The sequence below is a fragment of the Calidris pugnax genome, unplaced genomic scaffold (assembly GCF_001431845.1).
Source record: "Calidris pugnax isolate Ruff unplaced genomic scaffold, ASM143184v1 scaffold20, whole genome shotgun sequence".
In the NCBI taxonomy this organism is placed as follows: Eukaryota; Metazoa; Chordata; class Aves; order Charadriiformes; family Scolopacidae; genus Calidris; species Calidris pugnax.
In genome coordinates, this window is record NW_015094510.1 from 18,238,064 (window position 1) to 18,260,555 (window position 22,492).

General features: G+C 43.9%; 3 protein-coding genes across 4 annotated transcripts in view; 2 read left to right on the forward strand and 1 right to left on the reverse strand.

The window, feature by feature from the left end:
• Positions 1-4,734: 4,734 nt before the first annotated feature.
• On the forward strand, positions 4,735-15,845 carry LOC106902558 (stomatin-like protein 3). The gene is made up of 7 exons (XM_014966145.1): positions 4,735-4,887; positions 8,429-8,532; positions 9,356-9,428; positions 11,144-11,226; positions 13,170-13,373; positions 14,954-15,088; positions 15,237-15,845. The coding sequence occupies exons 1-7, from the start codon at positions 4,836-4,838 to the stop codon at positions 15,435-15,437; spliced, it is 852 nt and encodes a 283-aa protein (XP_014821631.1). The 5' UTR covers positions 4,735-4,835; the 3' UTR covers positions 15,438-15,845.
• Positions 15,846-16,959: 1,114 nt separating this feature from the next.
• On the forward strand, positions 16,960-17,721 carry LOC106902557 (stomatin-like protein 3). Its single transcript, XM_014966144.1, has 2 exons — positions 16,960-17,189; positions 17,338-17,721. The coding sequence occupies exons 1-2, from the start codon at positions 17,028-17,030 to the stop codon at positions 17,536-17,538; spliced, it is 363 nt and encodes a 120-aa protein (XP_014821630.1). The 5' UTR covers positions 16,960-17,027; the 3' UTR covers positions 17,539-17,721.
• A 2,297-nt stretch (positions 17,722-20,018) lies between these two features.
• The window catches only part of LOC106902556 (complement C4-like), a 60,411-nt gene continuing 57,937 nt past the window's right edge, over positions 20,019-22,492 (reverse strand). For both annotated transcript variants that reach the window (XM_014966142.1, XM_014966143.1), the window contains exons 41-42: positions 21,542-21,674; positions 20,019-20,346 (exon numbers count right to left, since the gene is read on the reverse strand). In XM_014966142.1, coding sequence (XP_014821628.1) covers positions 20,208-20,346; positions 21,542-21,674 — 272 coding nt within the window. In that variant the 3' untranslated portion in view covers positions 20,019-20,207. The remainder of the gene's footprint in view (positions 20,347-21,541; positions 21,675-22,492) is intronic.

Here is a 22,492-nt window from a genome sequence, read left to right on the forward strand (position 1 = left end):
CTGCTTTTGGAATGGAAGCTGAAAAGTTGAAGTCTTCGGCTGGATCAGCACGCTGCAGAAACAGCTGAGCTGCCACCGACCCCAACCACATCCATCTAATGTTGCTTCTAAGTCTGTAGCTCCTGCTCAAGTGCCTTTGGACTCAAACTGGTTTTCTTTGTGGCACGGCTCAGTGGCACAGGGCTGCACCAGGCTCTCCGTGTAAATTACTCTGCCCCAAAGCCTACATGTATTTGCCTCTCTTGAGTATTTTAAAGCACTTCAGGACACGAGTTACCCACATGCCCCAGTACAGCCCCAAGGAGAAGGGCTTAAGATTGTCCAGCCTTTGACTTCCAATTTTTGAAAGGGGGACCAAAAGTGCAGCTGAAGTTAAGCTGGAGAAGCAAATACAGTGGTGTTCACGAAAGTAAAAGAAAAACACCATCTGCTTTTGCCACCTTTCAAGGGATATATTTACAGGCACCCCAGGGAATTATCAATAAACAGCAGGGAGCAATTATTTCTGTTAGATTTTAATATGTTTTGCTCATCTATCTGATGGTATAAGCAGCTGTGTAGATTATGGCATTCGAATGGCTTGAAATAAAGTTATTTTCAATAAAAGAGTTGCTCTGAAATGAAAAAAAAAAAAAAAGGTATTGGGGGGGTAGTTCTGTGTGTTATGTTTTTGCTTCTGGAGTAAGTAAAACATATTTTTCTTGTAGCTGTTCACCCTCGCTGCCCTACTAGTGGGCATCTGTCCTGAACAGGTTTGACCTTACAGCTCAGTGTGAGAAGCCAAGTAATTAGGAAAGTGCCGCAAATGACTTCCGAGGGATATTACCACATATTTGATGAGGGCATTGGCAATAACCAAGTCAATCCCAGTTTTGCAAGCTGTTTGTGCTTATGGTTTTCACTATGATTTAAAACATCCTTTCCATGGTGTCGTTTCCTCTCTGTGAGGCTGGGAAAGGATTCTCTGGAGAGCAACTGGCTTGGAATGACCCATCTGGGGCCAATGTGAGTACTGGCAGGGATGAAGACATGAAGTGAAATGAAGCTGGAGCCAGAGCTTCCCAAAGATATTCTAGATGATGGATGTCCACAAAAAACAGCCATATATTTAATGCAGGTATATGTCAAACTCATAAATTACATATGGAAAGCCACCTCCCATTTATTCTCAAATAACAAGGAACAGGTTTGTGTCCTTTGAGAGACAAACTCTCTGCTGCTCTCCTGCAGCCTTCAGAAATGGCTTCATCTGAAATGCTGTGCTTAGTTTGATTGTCAAGATTAAGAAGTGTTTTGTGAAGAATAGTCTTATTTGGGGAAAAAAAATATTAAGGCTTTGGAGCTGAAATGCTTCTACTGCAGTGTTTAGGTTATTTAGCACAACAGGGTTCGGCCTGTTGTGATGTGCAGTATCAAGAAGTGTGTGATGAGCTATTTTGCACAGCACAGGGACCTCACCTGGAGGATTATTTATGCTGCCAGTGTTTGAGAACTGAACAGTAGCTGACCCTGTGATACTCAGAAGCGTACAGCAGAGGAGCAGTACTCGGTCTGTATCCTCTGGCTTTATAAAATCATAGAACCATTTATGTTGAAAAAGACCCTTAAGATCATTGAGTCCAACCATAAACCTGACCCTGCCAAGTCCACCACTAAACCATGTCCCTCGGCACCATGTCTACATGTCTTTTAAATACCTCCAGGAATGGTGACTCAAGCAGTTCCCTGGGCAGCCAGTGCTTGATAAACCGTTTCGGAGAAGAATTTTTTCTTAATATCCAATCTAAACCTTCCCTGGTGCAAGTTGAGGCCATTTCTTCTTGTCCTGTCACTTGTTACTCGGGAAAAGAAACTGACACCCACCTGGCTACACCCTCCTTTCAGGTAGTTGCAGGGAGCGATGAAGTCTCCCCTCAGCCTCCTTTGCTCCAGGCTGAACAGCCCCAGTTCCCTCAGCCACTCCTCATAGGACTTCTGCCCTCTTCATCTTCTCCTTCTGTCCTGTCTTGTTTTTTCTCTCTGGTGACAGGTATTACTGATGCATAGAAATCATTTGGATTTTGTGGGGTGTAAAACCACCTGGGCCAAGTACTTCCCTGGCCAGAAGACGGCCACAGAAGACCATGGAGTTACTTCAGAGACAACCGTCATCCGCAAGACTTTGTTTCTGTAAACATCCCCCTCTCACCAGGGTAACTGACTCCCAGAGGGCTCTCCTGCCAGTGGGGATTTCTGCTTCTCTCACCCTGCTTCTCTCTTCAGCGCTTCGCACGAGTGCTCCGCGGTTTCAAGGTATGCTGCTGTCTCATCTGTGAGGGGACCAGAGCTTCCCCCAACTGGGATGGATCCCCAGAGAGAGACACCCAAGAAAAACAACACGGAGCATCTGATTGGTAAGCCTTGTGGGTTTTGTGTGTGTGTGTGGGGGGGGGATCTCAATAATAAAAAGGAATTAAATTAACCAAACATAAAAAGTGTATTTGAACCCAAGCATTCATCAAAAGTCTCTCACATGGGCTGGAGATGCAAATTCAGTCTGTGGCACTGAGTGACAGAGCAAATTACCTCATACTGCCCTGCCAGCACGTGTCAGCATCTGCCTTCTGCTGAAATGACCCCAGGGGCTACCACATACAATTTGGCTATTGATGCACTTCTGTGTGTAGGGATGGTGTGAAAGGGGAAAATTGGAGTTAGGGAAGGTAGAAGAAATTTTCAGCCCCGAAAGCACTCGATGTGCTTGGACTTGTGTGACAAGCACCTGGTGCTCTCTTCAAGTCAGGGAACTGATGCCAGAACAAAGTTGTTATGGGCCATGTGTGCTGTTTCCACCTTCGTGTCTGGCCATTCGTGTGGATGGTGCAGTGGGACAAGCATGAGTCCTGGCAGGACTGATTTAGGTGCTTGTAGAAAGCAGGAGGGTACATTGAGTTTACAAAAGGCTGAGGCTACTCCATCTCTCTTTGTTGCTGTAGGAGAGAAAAAAAAAAAAAAAAAGGTATTGGGGGGGGTAGTTCTGTGTGTTATGTTTTTGCTTCTGGAGTAAGTAAAACATATTTTTCTTGTAGCTGTTCACCCTCGCTGCCCTACTAGTGGGCATCTGTCCTGAACAGGTTTGACCTTACAGCTCAGTGTGAGAAGCCAAGTAATTAGGAAAGTGCCGCAAATGACTTCCGAGGGATATTACCACATATTTGATGAGGGCATTGGCAATAACCAAGTCAATCCCAGTTTTGCAAGCTGTTTGTGCTTATGGTTTTCACTATGATTTAAAACATCCTTTCCATGGTGTTGTTTCCTCTCTGTGAGGCTGGGAAAGGATTCTCTGGAGAGCAACTGGCTTGGAATGACCCATCTGGGGCCAATGTGAGTACTGGCAGGGATGAAGACATGAAGTGAAATGAAGCTGGAGCCAGAGCTTCCCAAAGATATTCTAGATGATGGATGTCCACAAAAAACAGCCATATATTTAATGCAGGTATATGTCAAACTCATAAATTACATATGGAAAGCCACCTCCCATTTATTCTCAAATAACAAGGAACAGGTTTGTGTCCTTTGAGAGACAAACTCTCTGCTGCTCTCCTGCAGCCTTCAGAAATGGCTTCATCTGAAATGCTGTGCTTAGTTTGATTGTCAAGATTAAGAAGTGTTTTGTGAAGAATAGTCTTATTTGGGGAAAAAAAATATTAAGGCTTTGGAGCTGAAATGCTTCTACTGCAGTGTTTAGGTTATTTAGCACAACAGGGTTCGGCCTGTTGTGATGTGCAGTATCAAGAAGTGTGTGATGAGCTATTTTGCACAGCACAGGGACCTCACCTGGAGGATTATTTATGCTGCCAGTGTTTGAGAACTGAACAGTAGCTGACCCTGTGATACTCAGAAGCGTACAGCAGAGGAGCAGTACTCGGTCTGTATCCTCTGGCTTTATAAAATCATAGAACCATTTATGTTGAAAAAGACCCTTAAGATCATCGAGTCCAACCATAAACCTGACCCTGCCAAGTCCACCACTAAACCATGTCCCTCGGCACCACGTCGACATGTCTTTTAAATACCTCCAGGGATGGTGACTCAACCAGTTCCCTGGGCAGCCAGTGCTTGATAAACTGTTTCAGAGAAGAATTTTTTCCTAATATCCAATCTAAACCGTTTCGGAGAAGAATTTTTTCTTAATATCCAATCTAAACCTTCCCTGGTGCAAGTTGAGGCCATTTCTTCTTGTCCTGTCACTTGTTACTCGGGAAAAGAAACTGACACCCACCTGGCTACACCCTCCTTTCAGGTAGTTGCAGGGAGCGATGAAGTCTCCCCTCAGCCTCCTTTGCTCCAGGCTGAACTGACACCCACCTGGCTACACCCTCCTTTCAGGTAGTTGCAGGGAGCGATGAAGTCTCCCCTCAGCCTCCTTTGCTCCAGGCTGAACAGCCCCAGTTCCCTCAGCCACTCCTCATAGGACTTCTGCCCTCTTCATCTTCTCTTTCTGTCCTGTCTTGTTTTTTCTCTCTGGTGACAGATATTACCAATGCATAGAAATAATTTCCATCTTGGATTGTATGGGGTGTAAAACCATCTGGGCCAAGTACTTCCCTGGCCAGAAGACGGCCACAGAAGACCATGGAGTTACTTCAGAGACAACCGTCATCCGCAAGACTTTGTTTCTGTAAACATCCCCCTCTCACCAGGGTAACTGACTCCCAGAGGGCTCTTCTGCCAGTGGGGATTTCTGCTTCTCTCACCCTGCTTCTCTCTTCAGCGCTTCGCACGAGTGCTCCGCGGTTTCAAGGTATGCTGCTGTCTCATCTGTGAGGGGACCAGAGCTTCCCCCAACTGGGATGGATCCCCAGAGAGAGACACCCAAGAAAAACAACACGGAGCATCTGATTGGTAAGCCTTGTGGGTTTTGTGTGTGTGTGTGGGGGGGGGATCTCAATAATAAAAAGGAATTAAATTAACCAAACATAAAAAGTGTATTTGAACCCAAGCATTCATCAAAAGTCTCTCACATGGGCTGGAGATGCAAATTCAGTCTGTGGCACTGAGTGACAGAGCAAATTACCTCATACTGCCCTGCCAGCACGTGTCAGCATCTGCCTTCTGCTGAAATGACCCCAGGGGCTACCACATACAATTTGGCTATTGATGCACTTCTGTGTGTAGGGATGGTGTGAAAGGGGAAAATTGGAGTTAGGGAAGGTAGAAGAAATTTTCAGCCCCGAAAGCACTCGATGTGCTTGGACTTGTGTGACAAGCACCTGGTGCTCTCTTCAAGTCAGGGAACTGATGCCAGAACAAAGTTGTTATGGGCCATGTGTGCTGTTTCCACCTTCGTGTCTGGCCATTCGTGTGGATGGTGCAGTGGGACAAGCATGAGTCCTGGCAGGACTGATTTAGGTGCTTGTAGAAAGCAGGAGGGTACATTGAGTTTACAAAAGGCTGAGGCTACTCCATCTCTCTTTGTTGCTGTAGGAGACTTGGGAGATATTTGTCCACAGTTCTTTATATTCCTCACAAGATAACTTGGACATGAGCTTTTCAAGTTCAACGCCCACAGCATTATCTTGTGTATCAGTTGTGTTCATGATGTATCGTGATGCATGTATCAAGAAAAAACAAAGTGGATTCTGCAAGTGTCCATGAGCTTTTCCCCAACTGCTGGTTGATGAGCTCTCACATTTTGCAGTGTATTGCAGCTCTTGGTTTGCTCTGGACTGCAGACCCAAGTGATTATTTTTTTGGTGCTTATGACTATAGTTGTCCATATACAGGCATGGCAAAACCAGGTCTCTGATATATTGGGTTGTGGCTGATCCTTATTCTTCATTATTGTGTTTTTCTTGAGTCTTCCATTTGTCTTGTGGTTAAATGGTTTGAAACTTCAGGGTAATCGGAGAACCTTTGTGGTGTATTTTGGGGAGTTAGGTCTGGATTAGCTACAAGAGGGCATACTGTCATATCCTGCTTTTGTCACTGGAATCTACTTTGGCAACAGGATCTCTAGGACAGTGTTCATGGAGAAGGATTCACTTATACTTTGTCAGTTTTGGATGTGTGCTTCTTGCCCATAGTGGTGATAAGTGATATCTTGACCTACTTCTCAGCTGCATGAATATCAATCTGCAGGGTGTGGACATTTGTTTCCAGCCATTCCTCCCTGTCTGTGGATTCATGGAATCACAGAATTGTCAGAGTTGGAAGGGACCTCTAGAGATCATCTGGTCCAACTCCCTGCTAAAGCAGGATTGCCTAGAACATATTACTCAGGACTGCATCAAGGTGGGATTGTGTCATTCCTACCAGGTATCTTCACAGTGGTCTCAGGTGGACGATGTTACAGTCTAAAATTGCTTTTAAGGAGGTTCTTCATGACCAAGTTTGCCACTGGAGAAAAAGATCTTCAGACATTTTTCTGTAAGTTAATCATTTAGGTGAAATAGAGAGTGCAAAATACTGAGCTCTGCTGAACAAAGCATCCCTTCATGATTAATTTCCTCAAGCTTCAGATAAAGAATTATGAATGATACCCATCCCACAAGTTTCCTTGATCTTTTTGCACTGATTAAAACATGCTCAACCACTGGTACTTCATTTGCCTGTTGCAGTCTGACATACCACTAGTGTAATGTGAAGAGCTTTCTGTGGCAACCAAGCAACAGTGAAAGCGTTAGAGATTTTCACACTGAATCTTAAAAGTCCTGTCTTCAAACACATGGTTTGCATGGTAATTTACTCAGGGGAGCTCCTCAAATCCTTCCTACTGCTGATTGCAGCGTTACTGATGATTCCTCGTTAAACAACCAGGGATTTCAAATTACTGTTTGTTGGAAAGTGCCGGGAGGAAAGCCGGGTTCCCAGTGCAGTGGTTCTCTGCACAGCTCTCAGGGCAAACAGTCCAAGGGAGACCTGAAACGTAGCCCTCTTGGACACAAACATATTTATGTCAGTGCTTAAATCCACGGTGGGGACTTCAAAAGTAGGATGGGCAAAACTTCAAGCAGCAAAGGTCTTGGTGGTAACACCCAGGTTTGCAGTTAACATTGCAAACACAGAGGAACCCAAGAGAGGAGGAGCTGCAGGAGGGCTGGGTTGTGTCTCCTCCTCCAGGGCTGCTGGGGGTTTTCTGACAAACCTGTCAGTCCTGCTTTGCTGGTCTGTTGGCTTGTGCCTTACAGATCAGGTAGCCTCATGCTGTTTCACTGTGGTGACAAGTTTTTTTCTCACAAGGTATATAACGAACTGTTTTCTTTTCTATTTATCAGCTTTTATCTGCATATGAATTTTATTTGATGTTAGAAATTCCCAGTGCTACCCTGTATCTTTGTGGTAACATATCCAGAACACGCTGCATCTTTGCATCAGCATGGGGGAGGTTCTCTGAGGACACCTCTGAGCCTTCTTCCCTCTCTCCTGCCTCTTCCTCTTGTGATGGGAAATGTAGGCTCTGGCGTTCAGCTTCCCATCTGGGGATGCTCATGCCTGTGAAGTTCCTCTTCTGGCCCAAACCTGGCAGTCAGACTGCCCGTGGGGCGAGCCCAGCCAGCATTCCTGATGCATCTGCTTTTTTACCGATTCAAGGCATTTCTGCATTTAGCAAAATTCAGTTGACCTTGCAGCACTCTGTCCTGGTGGCAGGACTGCTTCATTCCTCACCCTCTTCTGTGCCTCTCCTGTGAGGATCTCCAGCTGCTCTTCAAAGAGCAACAGCTCCTTGAACATTTTTCCCTTACAAAGAGACTCCCAAACTTTTAGTACTTGAACAACAACTCACCACTGCTTTCCCTTCAGGAAAATAATAATAGTGAAATTATTTTGTTATATTTTCATTTCATTATAATGAAATAGTGAAATTTCATCATAATGAATTTTTGGGATGAGAAGAGCTGAATGCAGTGAGAGAACTTCTCAAAATGCACGGATGTGGATGTAGACAAGCACTGATTTGGAAGCTTCTGGTTTAGTGAATGAACTGGTCCATCAATATCCCTCAAAACTTTCGTTTAAAGACAGCAGCAGTTTCTCCCATTCTCCTTATTACCTGCTTCATACAAACTAAATCTTTTGCCCCAGCCCTGGTGCTCTGGCAGAGATTCATATCCATGGAGGATACTCCACCCAATGATTTATTTCTCCTTCACAGTCCCCATCCTTGGCAATATTTTTCATTTGTCCTCTTACTTCCCAGTTGCAAAATGTACTTTCTGAACCTTTTAAGCTTTGGAGCAGAAGGGGCATAAGGTTGGATATTTGGTGAGGTGTTCTACAGCTTTCAGTGAGCGAAGGGAAGGAGGTAAACAGGAACCAGTCTCTGTGGACTTTGCAGTCCCTCATGATTGCACTGGGCTAGATCTACTTCCCTCAGATAACTCTTTTCAAAATTTGAATTTTTGCATTCACTGCTTTATTCCTTTTTTTTTTTTTTTTGTTATAGCTGACAGACAGGACGGAATTGGTGTCTGTGGCTGGATCCTGGTTTCCCTTTCTTTCCTCCTGGTGCTTATTACCTTTCCTATATCCATCTGGGCATGTATCAAGGTAAGCTAGTGGGATTTGGGGCACATAAAGAAAGCTCTATGAAAATCGTTATTGATTTATTGATTTATTGATTTTGTTAAAACCAGGCGCTTAACATTCATTTTTTGGAAATCGTAAGGGCTTGTAGCAAAGACGTGGCCTGAGACCAAGAGATCCATGTTCTTCCACTCACTTTCTGTATCACCACAATTCTTGCAACCTCAGCTTCCATTGTCAATTAAACTCCCTTGCTTTACAACAGCACTGGGAGAATAAATATACAAACTTTTCTGAAGAACTCATATTTGATGCTGCCAGCAATAGTAATTAACATGGGTACTGATGAAAAAAGAAGCAGGTCCCTGCAGTGAGGAACTATGCAACCTAAACCCACAGTCCCTTCAAGGGATGATTGGTATAATATGATTAATTTAAATCAATTTTTAGGGGTTATTGATTGCCCTGAACATCAGTCCTTGTTGTGATACACTAACTGAAGTAATTAGCTAGAATTTCTGAGGTGAGTGATACTTTTTTCCTACAGCTTCTCTGAGTGCAGCACTGATGCTGAGAGGGTTGTGTCTAACCTCATTAGATCAATGGCAATTCGTTCATATTTGGTCTGTTTTGTAACATATTTGCAGGGGCAGGGTCTGAGTTTTTCCAGCAAAGGATGAGGTGAGGAAAAGTCATAAAATGCCTAGTGACTTGCAGCTTTGTTGATTCCTATATTATTTGTACTTTTTTCACATTTAATACAGATGCCAAAGATTTAAAAAAAAATCAGCCTGGAAAGCAGGAATAGAGTTATTTGTAAAATTCTAAATTTAAAATATTTTCCTAGGTTGTCAGAGAATATGAACGTGCTGTTGTGTTTCGGCTGGGACGTATCCTGTCTAAGAAAGCAAAGGGACCAGGTGAATGCATGCAGTTTTATTCTCTTAAGATGCACTGGTTTTATTTTCTTATGACGCATTCTAACCACATAGAGAACAGCAAAAGTCCATGGAATCCTTCTTCATAGCACAGGGCGGGGGATGAGATGGTCCCTTCTGCTGCAGTTCCTTTACCTGCAGGCTGTTTATTTTTCTGATGGAAAGATAAAGCCCCACCCCTGTCACAGCACAACACAGAAGGTTGAGGACCTTCATGCCAGGTATGGCTTTGTTGTTGAGTAGGTTGGAGAATGGAAGCTTGAGTTCATGCTGCAAACACTGATGGGGGATCACGGAAGTTTAAATGCAGTCTTCACAAAATCACAGAATCTTCTAGGTTGGAAGGGACCTTAAAGATCATCTTGTCCAACCGTCAACCTAACTGACAAAAATAGCCACCCACACAACAAACAAGGAGCATCATCACTAAACCATACCTCCCAGCCCTTCATCAACCCGTCTTTTGAACACCTCCAGGGATGGTGCCTCACTCCCCTCCCTGGGCAGCCCATTCCAATGTCTGATAACCCTTTCAGTGAAAAAATTTTTCCTAATATCCAGCCTGAACCTCCCCTGGCGCAACTTGAGGCCATTTCCTCTTGTCCTGTTGCCTGTGACTTGAGAAAAGAGACCGCCCCCCATCTCTCTACACCCTCCTTTCAGGTAGTTGTAGAGAGCAATAAGGTCTCCCCTCAGCCTCCTCTTCTCCAGGCTGAACAACCCCAGTTCCCTCAGCCTCTCCTCATAAGACTTATTCTCCAGATCCCTCACCATCTTTGTCGCCCTTCTCTGGACCTGCAGCAGATGTTTTTGGGTGACTGTGGTCACTCTCCTTGTATCTCACTTTCAACACTGCTCATTTCTGCCAGATCTTTAGGCATTTTCTGCTCTGAAAAGGGTAAATGTCTCAGGACAGGGACACTCTGCATCTATACAGAGTCTGTTACAGTCACCTAGGACCAGGTTATAAATCACAAACCAAAGCGAACAACATGAGGCGTTTGCATTGGTGCAGTTACCACCTCTGTGCAATGGAACTGGGCAAGCTGGAGGTTGAAATAAGAGGAAGTCTGGATACTGTCTTTCCTCTTGAATAATAGCCATGTGGTCCAAAGAGAAGCTAGGGCAGGTGCAGAGCTCTGGGCACCTAAGAAAAATGCTGAGATTAGATAGTTATGTCAAGTCCTTCTCTCTAGCAAGGGGAGAGTGGACTCCTTCACTGATGGTCAGATCTTGGGGCTACATTCCTACTATGGAGGCTTACAGGTGGTGCAGGAATCTGGACCTGGGAGATGTCTTTCCTGGAGACACACATACTGTACCATAAATGGCCTATGATCTAAAGAGGGGAAACTACACAAAGTCATTGAAGGAGATTTTGTCACAAGTCTCACGGCAGATTCGAGACCAGAACTGCAACCTGCCCGTTCCCTGTCTAGAGCCCTATGCTGTCAACTTCTAATAAATTCACATTATTTGCAGATATCTGCATTTCGCTCTGTTATATGATAATGCAAAACCTCAATGTTGTCACCTTCCATAGCAGAAAGGACAGCTGTAGTAATAATTCATTACTACATAATGGGACTCGTTCTCCATCTTGTGGATATTTCCATCTGTTTGCTTTGTACATGATACCAATCTCTAGGCTTAGCTTTCAGAAACAAGTGTTTCATCTCATTATTTTTATTTTTCAGGTTTGATCCTCATACTTCCATGTACAGATACATTTATCAAGGTTGATCTTAGAACTGTTACCTGTAAGATTCCTCCACAAGAGGTAACTATTCTCTAGCAGCCAGAAATAAATGTAAATCTCGTTTGTGGCTTGATCAAAACTAATGTGGGTGTCTTATAGTCTTACAGCTGCAAGCTACTGTATAGAGTTTAGCTTATTTGCTGTATCTTCTGACTTCCAAACTGCTTACAAAATTTCTACTTATGAAAACCTGCACATGCATTATTGCAGGCCAAGCAAACTCTTCTTGCTGACGTTCAGAACTGTGAGACAGAAGTTAAGGGAGGGTGGGGTAGAACTGCAAATAGGAGTCAGAGAGGACAAGAGAGAAGAGGCTAAAAAATTCCCAGTTGTATTTTTACTCCACACATGGAAATGAAGCAACAGACTAGTGTAAGATATGCAGAATAGAATGTCCTAATAAAATTGGATCTCATGTAGCTCACCATTCAAAAAAGCCCTTGGTGATGTTGTAGTCTTTGCTTAAAGGTGTGCACACCCTATGTGTTTCTCAAAAGGCAAATTACATAGGGATAACAAACTTCCTTAAATTAAAAGGAATTAGCAATCAGCCACACAACTCAGATCCAAGTGGGAATGGAGAGGCATACCATTAGGCATTTTATTGACAAACATTGATTGAAGAATTTAGTCTGAAGAATCAGTGGCTGAGCAATTCTCATCCTTCCAGAAATGTTTTTGCTCCATGTGGCCCCAACCCCACCATGGTACAATGTTTCTGCTGGTGAAGTTGGCACTGCTGTCTCCTTCCTTATGTGAAGAGAAGACATGATGGAATGGCCTCAGGACCCCTTTGGCCCCTGGAATTGCCCTCTGTGTCCCCCAGGAGCTCTTTCTTGGACCATTATCTTTCCATAACCACAAAGAGCCTTTTCTCAGAGTGCATGCGGGCGTGCATGTGGTGGAATGAAAAATGGCTCCCCAAAAGAGGAGGCTGGAAGGAAGATGGTTGTGGTACTTGTGCTGTCAAGGCTTAGCAGCTTTTGGCAAGGCTTCTGCAGCTGTTAGCAGGGAGACTATGAAGCACTTATTCACAGGCAAAAGATGCCGAGGAGGGAAGAGACAGTGGAGCACCAGCAGTGCTTTGCTGAGGCCAACTGCCTGCTGACTTGTTTGCCAAAAGATGACACACCTCCTCTCTGAATACTTAAATATTATTCAGAGTTTCTTCTTACAATTTCTTGCACTTTGCTTTTCACTTTTGTTTCAATTTACTGGCGTTTCGTACAAACACATTGTTTAGGGGAATTAACACTAGCAGCTTTTGGCAAGGCTTCTGCAGCTGTTAGCAGGGAGACTATGAAGCACTTATTCACAGGCAAAAGATGCCGAGGAGGGAAGAGACAGTGGAGCACCAGCAGTGCTTTGCTGAGGCCAACTGCCTGCTGACTTGTTTGCCAAAAGATGACACACCTCCTCTCTGAATACTTAAATATTATTCAGAGTTTCTTCTTACAATTTCTTGCACTTTGCTTTTCACTTTTGTTTCAATTTACTGGCGTTTCGTACAAACACATTGTTTAGGGGAATTAACACAGATCTTCAAGCCCAGTAATGGTCCTTTCTACCAGAAAGGAAGAGGATAACAACCATTCAGTATTGCAGAAGGAATTAATGAGGGTTATGAGATTCACTTACTGCTGAAACAGATGTCTAAAGGCTATGTACAAATTTTGCCCTGGTTTAAACTATTGGTGATGCAAGATTACAGAATCGCAGAATCATCAAGGCTGGAAGAGACCCTCGGGATCATCCATTTTGCCCTCGTTTAAACTATTGGTGATGCAAGATAACTTCCTTGAATATATTTCTCAGGGAAATAACAAAGAAAGCAAACAAAATTCTTTGTTTCCTCCAATTATCAGGGCCTTTTCCTCACTGAGGGAAAAAAAAAGTAATCCCCTTCCTTGGCAAGGCATGTGGTATTGGATCATTCTCTAATTCTGCCCATTTCTGCAATACAGATTCTCACAAAAGATTCTGTTACTACCCAAGTCGATGGGGTGGTGTACTACAGGATCCACAGTGCTGTTAGCGCCGTCGCTAATGTCACTGATGTCCACTTGGCCACCTTCCTCCTGGCACAGACAACCCTGAGAAACATTCTGGGTACACAGAGCTTGGCTCAGCTCCTGTCAGGTCGTGAGGAGATTGCACACAGTATCCAGGTAAATCTGGCTCTCAAAATACTCCCAGGTCCTTCCTTGATAACTTCCTTGAATATATTTCTCAGGGGAATAACAAAGAAAGCAAACAAAATTCTTTGTTTCCTCCAATTATCAGGGCCTTTTCCTCACTGAGGGAAAAAAAAAGTAATCCCCTTCCTTGGCAAGGCATGTGGTATTGGATCATTCTCTAATTCTGCCCATTTCTGCAATACAGATTCTCACAAAAGATTCTGTTACTACCCAAGTCGATGGGGTGGTGTACTACAGGATCCACAGTGCTGTTAGCGCCGTCGCTAATGTCACTGATGTCCACTTGGCCACCTTCCTCCTGGCACAGACAACCCTGAGAAACATTCTGGGTACACAGAGCTTGGCTCAGCTCCTGTCAGGTCGTGAGGAGATTGCACACAGTATCCAGGTAAATATGGCTCTCAAAATTCACTGAAAACCATGGAGATGTGTTCTGGGGAGTAGCAAATTAGAAATGATCCCTCCTTCTTTCTTTGACAATGATGGCAAAATTGCCCTGTATGGTTTTTTTTCAATTTACATCTTACTGTTTAGAGTCAGAAAGAGTTATTCTAAAGGTATTTCCCCAGGTTCTTGAAGAAGAGTTATTTCTATCAAAAAGCAATTAATATTCTGAAAATGTGAAACTCCATTGAGTTTATTAAATTAGTTTAGTCTTTATACAGAGGCTGCTGCAAGCTGTGAGGAGGAAGTCTGCTGCTCATGGGAAGCTCTATCTTGAGCAGACTCTTGATGGAAGCTTAATCAAGGCAAGGCCTGCATCTCCTGTCATAACAACTAGGAGAACAGAACCGAGTAGTTTTATGCTTTAAAGTGCCATCTGTTTGTGGGGTTTGTTTTTTTTTTTAATTTGGCAGCCAAGGAGGTGGCAGAGAAGAAAACCAAGACCTAATTTACTCTTTTCAGTCACAGAAAAGGCACAGTCAAATCGAAGAGAGATGGTACCCCTCTCCAGCCAGGGCAGCGGCTGTGGGCAGAGTGGGGTCAGGGTGGAGATGTGGGTTGCAGTAGTGCCCAGGAGCCCAAGCAGAGAAGACCATGCCAGTGCTGCAGAGCTGTGCTGTGTAGTGTGCTTTTACATGTTTTTACAGCATCGTGCTGGTTTAGGAAATTGCTGTAGTATTACTTTGTCAAAGGGAGAAGTTTGGTAAGTGCCCACCTAAAGAAAGGATGGGGATCATAGTTTAGGAGGTAGTAGAGAAACCACACAGGAGACACTGGTGTTGATCAGCAAGAGTTTCATAAGGTTGTTGTACCCACTGTATGCACACTAATCTGGTAAGTGCCCGCCTGAAGATAGGATGGGGTTCATAATTTAGGAGGTAGTAGAGAAACCACACAGGAGACACTGGTGTTGATCAGCAAGAGTTTCATAAGGTTGTATGTTGGATTTTAGTGCCCCTGGAGGCCTCCTTATTTTTGTTGTGCAGGTTTGCATGCTGCCTTTCCTTCTGTCCAAGTGGCAGAAAGTGGTTTTCTCTCTGCCATTGTGTGGTTTTCTGTCTGCCATTAGTGTGCTCTACATGGTGGGTTGTGTGTTTGTCCCTAAGGGTATCCTCGACAGTGCCACGGAGCAGTGGGGAATCAAAGTGGCCCGAGTGGAGATCAAAGATGTCAGGATTCCTGTGGCCATGCAGAGGGCAATGGCAGCTGAAGCAGAGGCTTCTCGGGAGGCAAGAGCTAAGGTGGGACCCACAGCAATGTCTACCCCCAAGCTCCTTTATCCTTGTCCCAGCCATCCAAATGCCTGTTTGCTTTCTCCTTATTGTAAAGCTGAATTTCCCCCATTATGGGCAGTGTCACAGTGCCATTTCCATTTCTCTTACTTCACAGGTTGTGGCAGCAGAGGGAGAAATGAATGCTTCCAAAGCCCTCAAGCAAGCCTCCATGGTGCTGGCCGAGTCTCCGGCAGGTCTTCAGCTGCGCTACCTGCAAACGTTAACAACCTTGGCAGCAGAGAATAATTCCACCATTGTCTTCCCTCTCCCTATAAATATGCTTGAGAGTTTGGGGCAGAAAAATAGAGGGGGATAGAGACTGTTCTATGCTAACTCCTTGGGCAGAGAGATTTAAAGCATTTCCCAGGAAGCAAGGGGTTCCAAGAGGTTCCAGATTACCAGAATTAAAGTAGAAGCATGCGTGGGTCCTCTGTACCAAAAATAAAAGTAAAAATAGTTTAATAATCACACATAGCTCTCACATTAGGAGATTGCATCTGTGAAGTTTAGGCACTAAGCAGTTTCAGTTTATACTCATCTCAAAGTGAAATGCAATAAAATATGTAAAATGCATCTTAGACCCAATATGAAATTTTAATGATGCTTTCACCACATATTACAGAGCCTTGAGTGCAGCAATTATTTGGTGATTTGTCTGCTAAGCAAGAACCTCTGAGCTCTTGATTTACTCCACACCGCAAAAAGGTCAGATACTGGTATTTAACTCGAGTCCTGTGGAATGGAAAGAAGGATTTGGCCCCTAACCTTAGAGGAATTATTTCATAACTATTAGCAGAATTACTGGATAGTTGCATTGTCAGTGGAACAGCCTATTCTTTATCTTGTATGAGTAGAAATTAGCACTTGCTTTACTGACCTCAGCTGGATTTTGCCATATCAATGACATTTCTATAAGTTCTGTAATAAAAAGAAGAGAATATATATGCAGGCATTAGAGTTACACTCCCTAAATCTGAAAGCTCAGGCAAACATCGAGGAAAAGAAATTGTCCTGGGTTTTGAGTTTTGGGGTTATTTTCATCATCAACCTAGTTTGCCATTTGTGGATGCCTTTGTGACTGTGGCAGCCAAGCCTCCACCTTTCCCTGACGTGTGTTGCATCTCCACTGCAGAGCTGATTGCGTAGCCACAGAACCAGCAACACTTCAGAAAGATGCACCTACAGATTGTGTCAGGCTTTTCTTTAAAAAGTAATGCAAAGTAATTAAACTCTAAAAACAGAAAAGCTGGAAAGACATGTGGCTACAAAGTGCAATTAAAAAGCAATTCTGTGCCCTCAGTGATCTACCAGCTGACTAGCTGGTGCATGGGTCAGGAGCAGGATGTATACAGTCCAGTTGCCCATCCCTGATGCTGGGCCAGCTCCAGTTCCATCTGCAGAAGTCCATACGGGAATCCTGCTGTGGTCCGAGTGGGATCATTCATTCCCCTACATGAGGGCTCACAGTTAAAATCAGAAAATAACTGATGTGCTGAAGCATGAGCATTAGTATCTCTTTTCTTTCAGTGGCAGCGTAACACAGCTGTACTTGGTAAGCCCAGGAATGCCCAGTCTTCTTTCTGACCCATGCAAATTTCTCAGCCTCTTTCTTTGTTGAGTGACAGTGACTGCAGGAACTAATCAGCTCTGCAAGGACAGTGTTTTTTCATATGATCCCTTGCAGGATAATTGCACTGCTTTATAAGGGATCAGAAAACCACACAGGAGACACTGGTGTTGATCAGCAAGAGTTTCATAAGGTTGTATGTTGGATTTTAGTGCCCCTGGAGGCCTCCTTATTTTTGTTGTGCAGGTTTGCACGCTGCCTTTCCTTCTGTCCAAGTGGCAGAAAGTGGTTTTCTCTCTGCCATTGTGTGGTTTTCTGTCTGCCATTAGTGTGCTCTACATGGTGGGTTGTGTGTTTGTCCCTAAGGGTATCCTCGACAGTGCCACGGAGCAGTGGGGAATCAAAGTGGCCCGAGTGGAGATCAAAGATGTCAGGATTCCTGTGGCCATGCAGAGGGCAATGGCAGCTGAAGCAGAGGCTTCTCGGGAGGCAAGAGCTAAGGTGGGACCCACAGCAATGTCTACCCCCAAGCTCCTGTATCCTTGTCCCAGGCATCCAAATGCCCATTTGCTTTCCCCTCATTGTAAAGCTGAATTTCCCCCATTATGGGCAGTGTCACAGTGCCATTTCCATTTCTCTTACTTCACAGGTTGTGGCAGCAGAGGGAGAAATGAATGCTTCCAAAGCCCTCAAGCAAGCCTCCATGGTGCTGGCCGAGTCTCCGGCAGGTCTTCAGCTGCGCTACCTGCAAACGTTAACAACCTTGGCAGCAGAGAATAATTCCACCATTGTCTTCCCTCTCCCTATAAATATGCTTGAGAGTTTGGGGCAGAAAAATAGAGGGGGATAGAGACTGTTCTATGCTAACTCCTTGGGCAGAGAGATTTAAAGCATTTCCCAGGAAGCAAGGGGTTCCAAGAGGTTCCAGATTACCAGAATTAAAGTAGAAGCATGCGTGAGTCCTCTGTACCAAAAATAAAAGTAAAAATAGTTTAATAATCACACATAGCTCTCACATTAGGAGACTGCATCTGTGAAGTTTAGGCACTAGGCAGTGAAATGCAATAAAATATGTAAAATGCATCTTAAACCCAATATGAAATTTTAATGATGCTTTCACCACATATTACAGAGCCTTGAGTGTAGCAATTATTGCATCTGTGAAGTTTAGGCACTAAGCAGTTTCAGTTTATACTCATCTCAAAGTGAAATGCAATAAAATATGTAAAATGCATCTTAGACCCAATATGAAATTTTAATGATGCTTTCACCACATATTACAGAGCCTTGAGTGCAGCAATTATTTGGTGATTTGTCTGCTAAGCAAGAACCTCTGAGCTCTTGATTTACTCCACACCGCAAAAAGGTCAGATACTGGTATTTAACTCGAGTCCTGTGGAATGGAAAGAAGGATTTGGCCCCTAACCTTAGAGGAATTATTTCATAACTATTAGCAGAATTACTGGATAGTTGCATTGTCAGATCTTAAACCCAATATGAAATTTTAATGATGCTTTCACCACATATTACAGAGCCTTGAGTGCAGCAATTATTTGGTGATTTGTCTGCTAAGCAAGAACCTCTGAGCTCTTGATTTACTCCACACCGCAAAAAGGTCAGATACTGGTATTTAACTCAAGTCCTGTGGAATGGAAAGAAGGATTTGGCCCCTAACCTTAGAGGAATTATTTCATAACTATTAGCAGAATTATTGGATAGTTGGATTGTCAGTGGAACAGCCTATTCTTTATCTTGTATAAGTAGAAATTAGCACTTGCTTTACTGACCTCAGCTGGATTTTGCCATATCAATGACATTTCTATAAGCTCTGTAATAAAAAGAAGAGAATATATGTGCAGGCATTAGAGTCACATTTCCTAAATCTGAAAGCTGGGGCAAACCTTGAGAAAAATAAATTTTCCTGCGTTTTGGGTTTTGAGTTTTGGGGTTATTTTCATCATCAACCTAGTTTGCCATTTGTGGATGCCTTTGTGACTGTGGCAGCCAAACCCCCACCTTTCCCTGACGTGTTCTGTAATAAAAAGAAGAGAATATATATGCAGGCATTAGAGTTACACTCCCTAAATCTGAAAGCTCAGGCAAACATCGAGGAAAAGAAATTGTCCTGGGTTTTGAGTTTTGGGGTTATTTTCATCATCAACCTAGTTTGCCATTTGTGGATGCCTTTGTGACTGTGGCAGCCAAGCCTCCACCTTTCCCTGACGTGTGTTGCATCTCCACTGCAGAGCTGATTGCGTAGCCACAGAACCAGCAACACTTCAGAAAGATGCACCTACAGATTGTGTCAGGCTTTTCTTTAAAAAGTAATGCAAAGTAATTAAACTCTAAAACCAGAAAAGCTGGAAAGATGTGTGGCTACAAAGTGCAATTAAAAAGCAATTCTGTGCCCTCAGTGATCTACCAGCTGACTAGCTGGTGCATGGGTCAGGAGCAGGATGTATACAGTCCAGTTGCCCATCCCTGATGCTGGGCCAGCTCCAGTTCCATCTGCAGAAGTCCATACGGGAATCCTGCTGTGGTCCGAGTGGGATCATTCATTCCCCTACATGAGGGCTCACAGTTAAAATCAGAAAATAACTGATGTGCTGAAGCATGAGCATTAGTATCTCTTTTCTTTCAGTGGCAGCGTAACACAGCTGTACTTGGTAAGCCCAGGAATGCCCAGTCTTCTTTCTGACCCATGCAAATTTCTCAGCCTCTTTCTTTGTTGAGTGACAGTGACTGCAGGAACTAATCAGCTCTGCAAGGACAGTGTTTTTTCATATGATCCCTTGCAGGATAATTGCGCTGTTTTATAAGGGATCAGGGAGACAGAAATTCCTGCTCTCTTCTCAACGTTTATTGCCAGGGACAATAAACACGACAACCAGTAGAGTAACTGCGATTTTTGTTGTATTGCCCACACACACATACATCTACCAGGAGATACCACAATCAGCAAAACAGATAGCAACAGAAGCAGCGTGGGATCATTCATTCCCCTACATGAGGGCTCACAGTTAAAATCAGAAAATAACTGATGTGCTGAAGCATGAGCATTAGTATCTCTTTTCTTTCAGTGGCAGCGTAACACAGCTGTACTTGGTAAGCCCAGGAATGCCCAGTCTTCTTTCTGACCCATGCAAATTTCTCAGCCTCTTTCTTTGTTGAGTGACAGTGACTGCAGGAACTAATCAGCTCTGCAAGGACAGTGTTTTTTCATATGATCCCTTGCAGGATAATTGCACTGCTTTATAAGGGATCAGAGAGACAGAAATTCCTGCTCTCTTCTCAATGTTTATTGCCAGGGACAATAAACACGACAACCAGTAGAGTAACTGCTATTTTTGTTGTATTGCCCACACACACATACATCCACCAGGAGATACCACAATCAGCAAAACAGATAGCAACAGAAGCAGCTTGGCAATGTTTCAGGTGCCTCTCTGATGCACAAGGTTTGCAAGAAAAATTCCAAATGGAGCGACAGGGATGGGATGTAGGGAGCAGAACAGTCGTTCAGAAGAGGCACAGGCTGTCCCGCGTGCTCATGAAGTCCTGGAGGTCAGCACAGGCTTGGCGGTGCAGGGTGGTGCGGCACTCACTGTCTTCTGGAATCTTCTCTATCCAGGCTTGTGCATCAAGGAAGTACTGCATCCTGAGTGCAAGTGGGACAGGTAAAGGAGGTGAGTCATTACTGCTGACATGGAGCAATGGGAAAGCACAAACCCCATGATGTTCCATCCCGCCACTGAGGCATCCCTGAGATCAGGAGGAGTTATACTAGCCAAGAAACTTGCCTGAAATCTAGTTGCACCAGCAACTGAGGTTAACTGAGCTTTGAATCAAGTCTGGGAAGTGCCAGTGCCAAGGCAGGACGAACCTGGCTGTACTTGTGTTAGGAGTGACACCAGGTAAACTTGGGCTAAGTTTCCATTAGCGTTTTCCAGAGTGGTAGAAAAAGCCCCAGTGCACACCAGTGGGACACAGTGAAGGGGAGTTCAGTTTCAACAGTGTATCCCCAATTGTTTCCTCATTTTCTGTGGTGAGAAGCCGTGTAGCTTCTGCCATTATACAACTGGACTGGAGAGGACTCAGGAGTTACACCTCTGCTGGGAGACTTCAACCTTTGGCAGGCTTCTGTTGAAGCAGGCCCCTGACTTAAGCACTCACTTTGGTGTGATATACAGTGATGGGGTGAAGGGACTTGTTAATGTTTTAGGAAGTGGTGCTCACAATTTGATTGAGAGGCTCTCCCTCCTAGAAGCTTTCAGAGGCACTATCCTTCTCCAGTTTTGCACAAGGAAATGAAACATTTAACATATCTTCCTCACTGAATATTTGACAGTGTCAGACCAAATTCCTCCTCAGATAAATTGCCTTTTTTTCATCAGAAGTGTGACAATGAGAAATGAGAAGAATATACTACTTGCATGCATGACATAACAGAAACTTTGAGAGCTGCTCTTAGCTGTGGTCCCACCTATTTCTTTTGCAAACATGGGTGTTGTGTAAGGTATCTGCAGTAGATGGAACTGTATAGTGCTCCTCATTCTCCTTCTCTAGCTGTGAGTTTTAATCCAGTGGAATCAGGGACAGATTTTGATTCTGACAAGTGTGGGAACCAGGCTCTGCACAGATCACATCAGCTGATAGATTTGGGTGGCTCAGCTGTTTCCCACAGCTACCCTTTTGCCTGCAGGGTGGTACTCTTTCCATTTTAGTACAGCCAGAAGAATCAGTCCCTAAGAAATTTGGCCCTGCCTTTGCTTTCTGGAGGTATTCTAATAGGTTAGGTATCCTCTGGGTTCTCAATAGCAGCTGTCCATGATAGCAGCTTCCATCACACTTACTTGTTGTTGCAATCAACCGTTTGCCCATCTTTCCCCATGAGAAGGTACCGTTTGCCAATGACCATGTTTATCTGGCATGTAGAGCGCGTTAGGAACTGTCGGTGGACACCAACTTGGATGCTTTCATCAGTAGCTGTGACACAAGAAGAGAAAACCCCATGAACTTTTCTAATAACAAGTAGAAATGTAGCACACAGGGCACAACCACTTGTGATTATTTACTTCGCTGCTAAGCCAAGGTAGTATTTCACTTGGGAGTTGTGGCTTGACATGGGAATAAATAGCCATCCTATGGTAGGATATATTTCCCTTAACATTACCTGTCAAGAAGTAAGCCATTTCTGTCTTAGCTGATTGTCTTCACTAGTTATTGAAGGAGTTGTTTTGCTATAGAGAACTTTCAGACCTTATGGCCTCTGAGACTGAAGGAAAACCAAAGGAAAAATAAAACATGCTGTCTCATATTTCCGATTGCTCGGGTTCATAATGGTCTTAAAAGCTAGCAAACTGAATTCAAACATCTTTATGCTCACCAATGCAGAAGGCAATATTAAAGACTCACTCTCCTTAGGGCACCTAACCTGAACTTCACTGATGCAGCATTTATGCTACTGCCCCTCAAGCTGATACGTATGATATGCACTTGGTGATCTCCACATTAGAATAACTTAGAAGATTCTGGTCTGGATTCTGACCAGGAAGATTAGTCATTCAAAAGTGGAACTGATCATTACAGAAGTGGGCATCCAAGGCAGAAGAGAAGGCTACTCAGCTACTGCAATGACAGGAGAGCTGGAAAGAAGTTTATTCATCAGCCTAACCACAAGTCAGGAGGATACTGTGTTGTTGGGCTAGAACAATAGTTTTCAAAGTCCATTTGAAAAAGAAAATGCAAATAAAAGCAATATTCTAATTTCTTAGTCTCTTTCTAAATATAATGTGAAATGTCAT

Excerpts from the sequence above, each read along its gene's own strand:
- LOC106902558 (XM_014966145.1), top strand. The coding sequence starts at position 4,836 with ATGGATCCCCAGAGAGAGACACCCAAGAAAAACAACACGGAGCATCTG. Across the intron at positions 9,429-11,143 it reads TAAGAAAGCAAAGGGACCAG|GTTTGATCCTCATACTTCCA; the intron begins GTGAATGCATGC and ends TTTATTTTTCAG. Across the intron at positions 13,374-14,953 it reads AGATTGCACACAGTATCCAG|GGTATCCTCGACAGTGCCAC; the intron begins GTAAATCTGGCT and ends TTTGTCCCTAAG.
- LOC106902557 (XM_014966144.1), top strand. The coding sequence starts at position 17,028 with ATGGTGGGTTGTGTGTTTGTCCCTAAGGGTATCCTCGACAGTGCCACG. Across the intron at positions 17,190-17,337 it reads CTCGGGAGGCAAGAGCTAAG|GTTGTGGCAGCAGAGGGAGA; the intron begins GTGGGACCCACA and ends CTTACTTCACAG.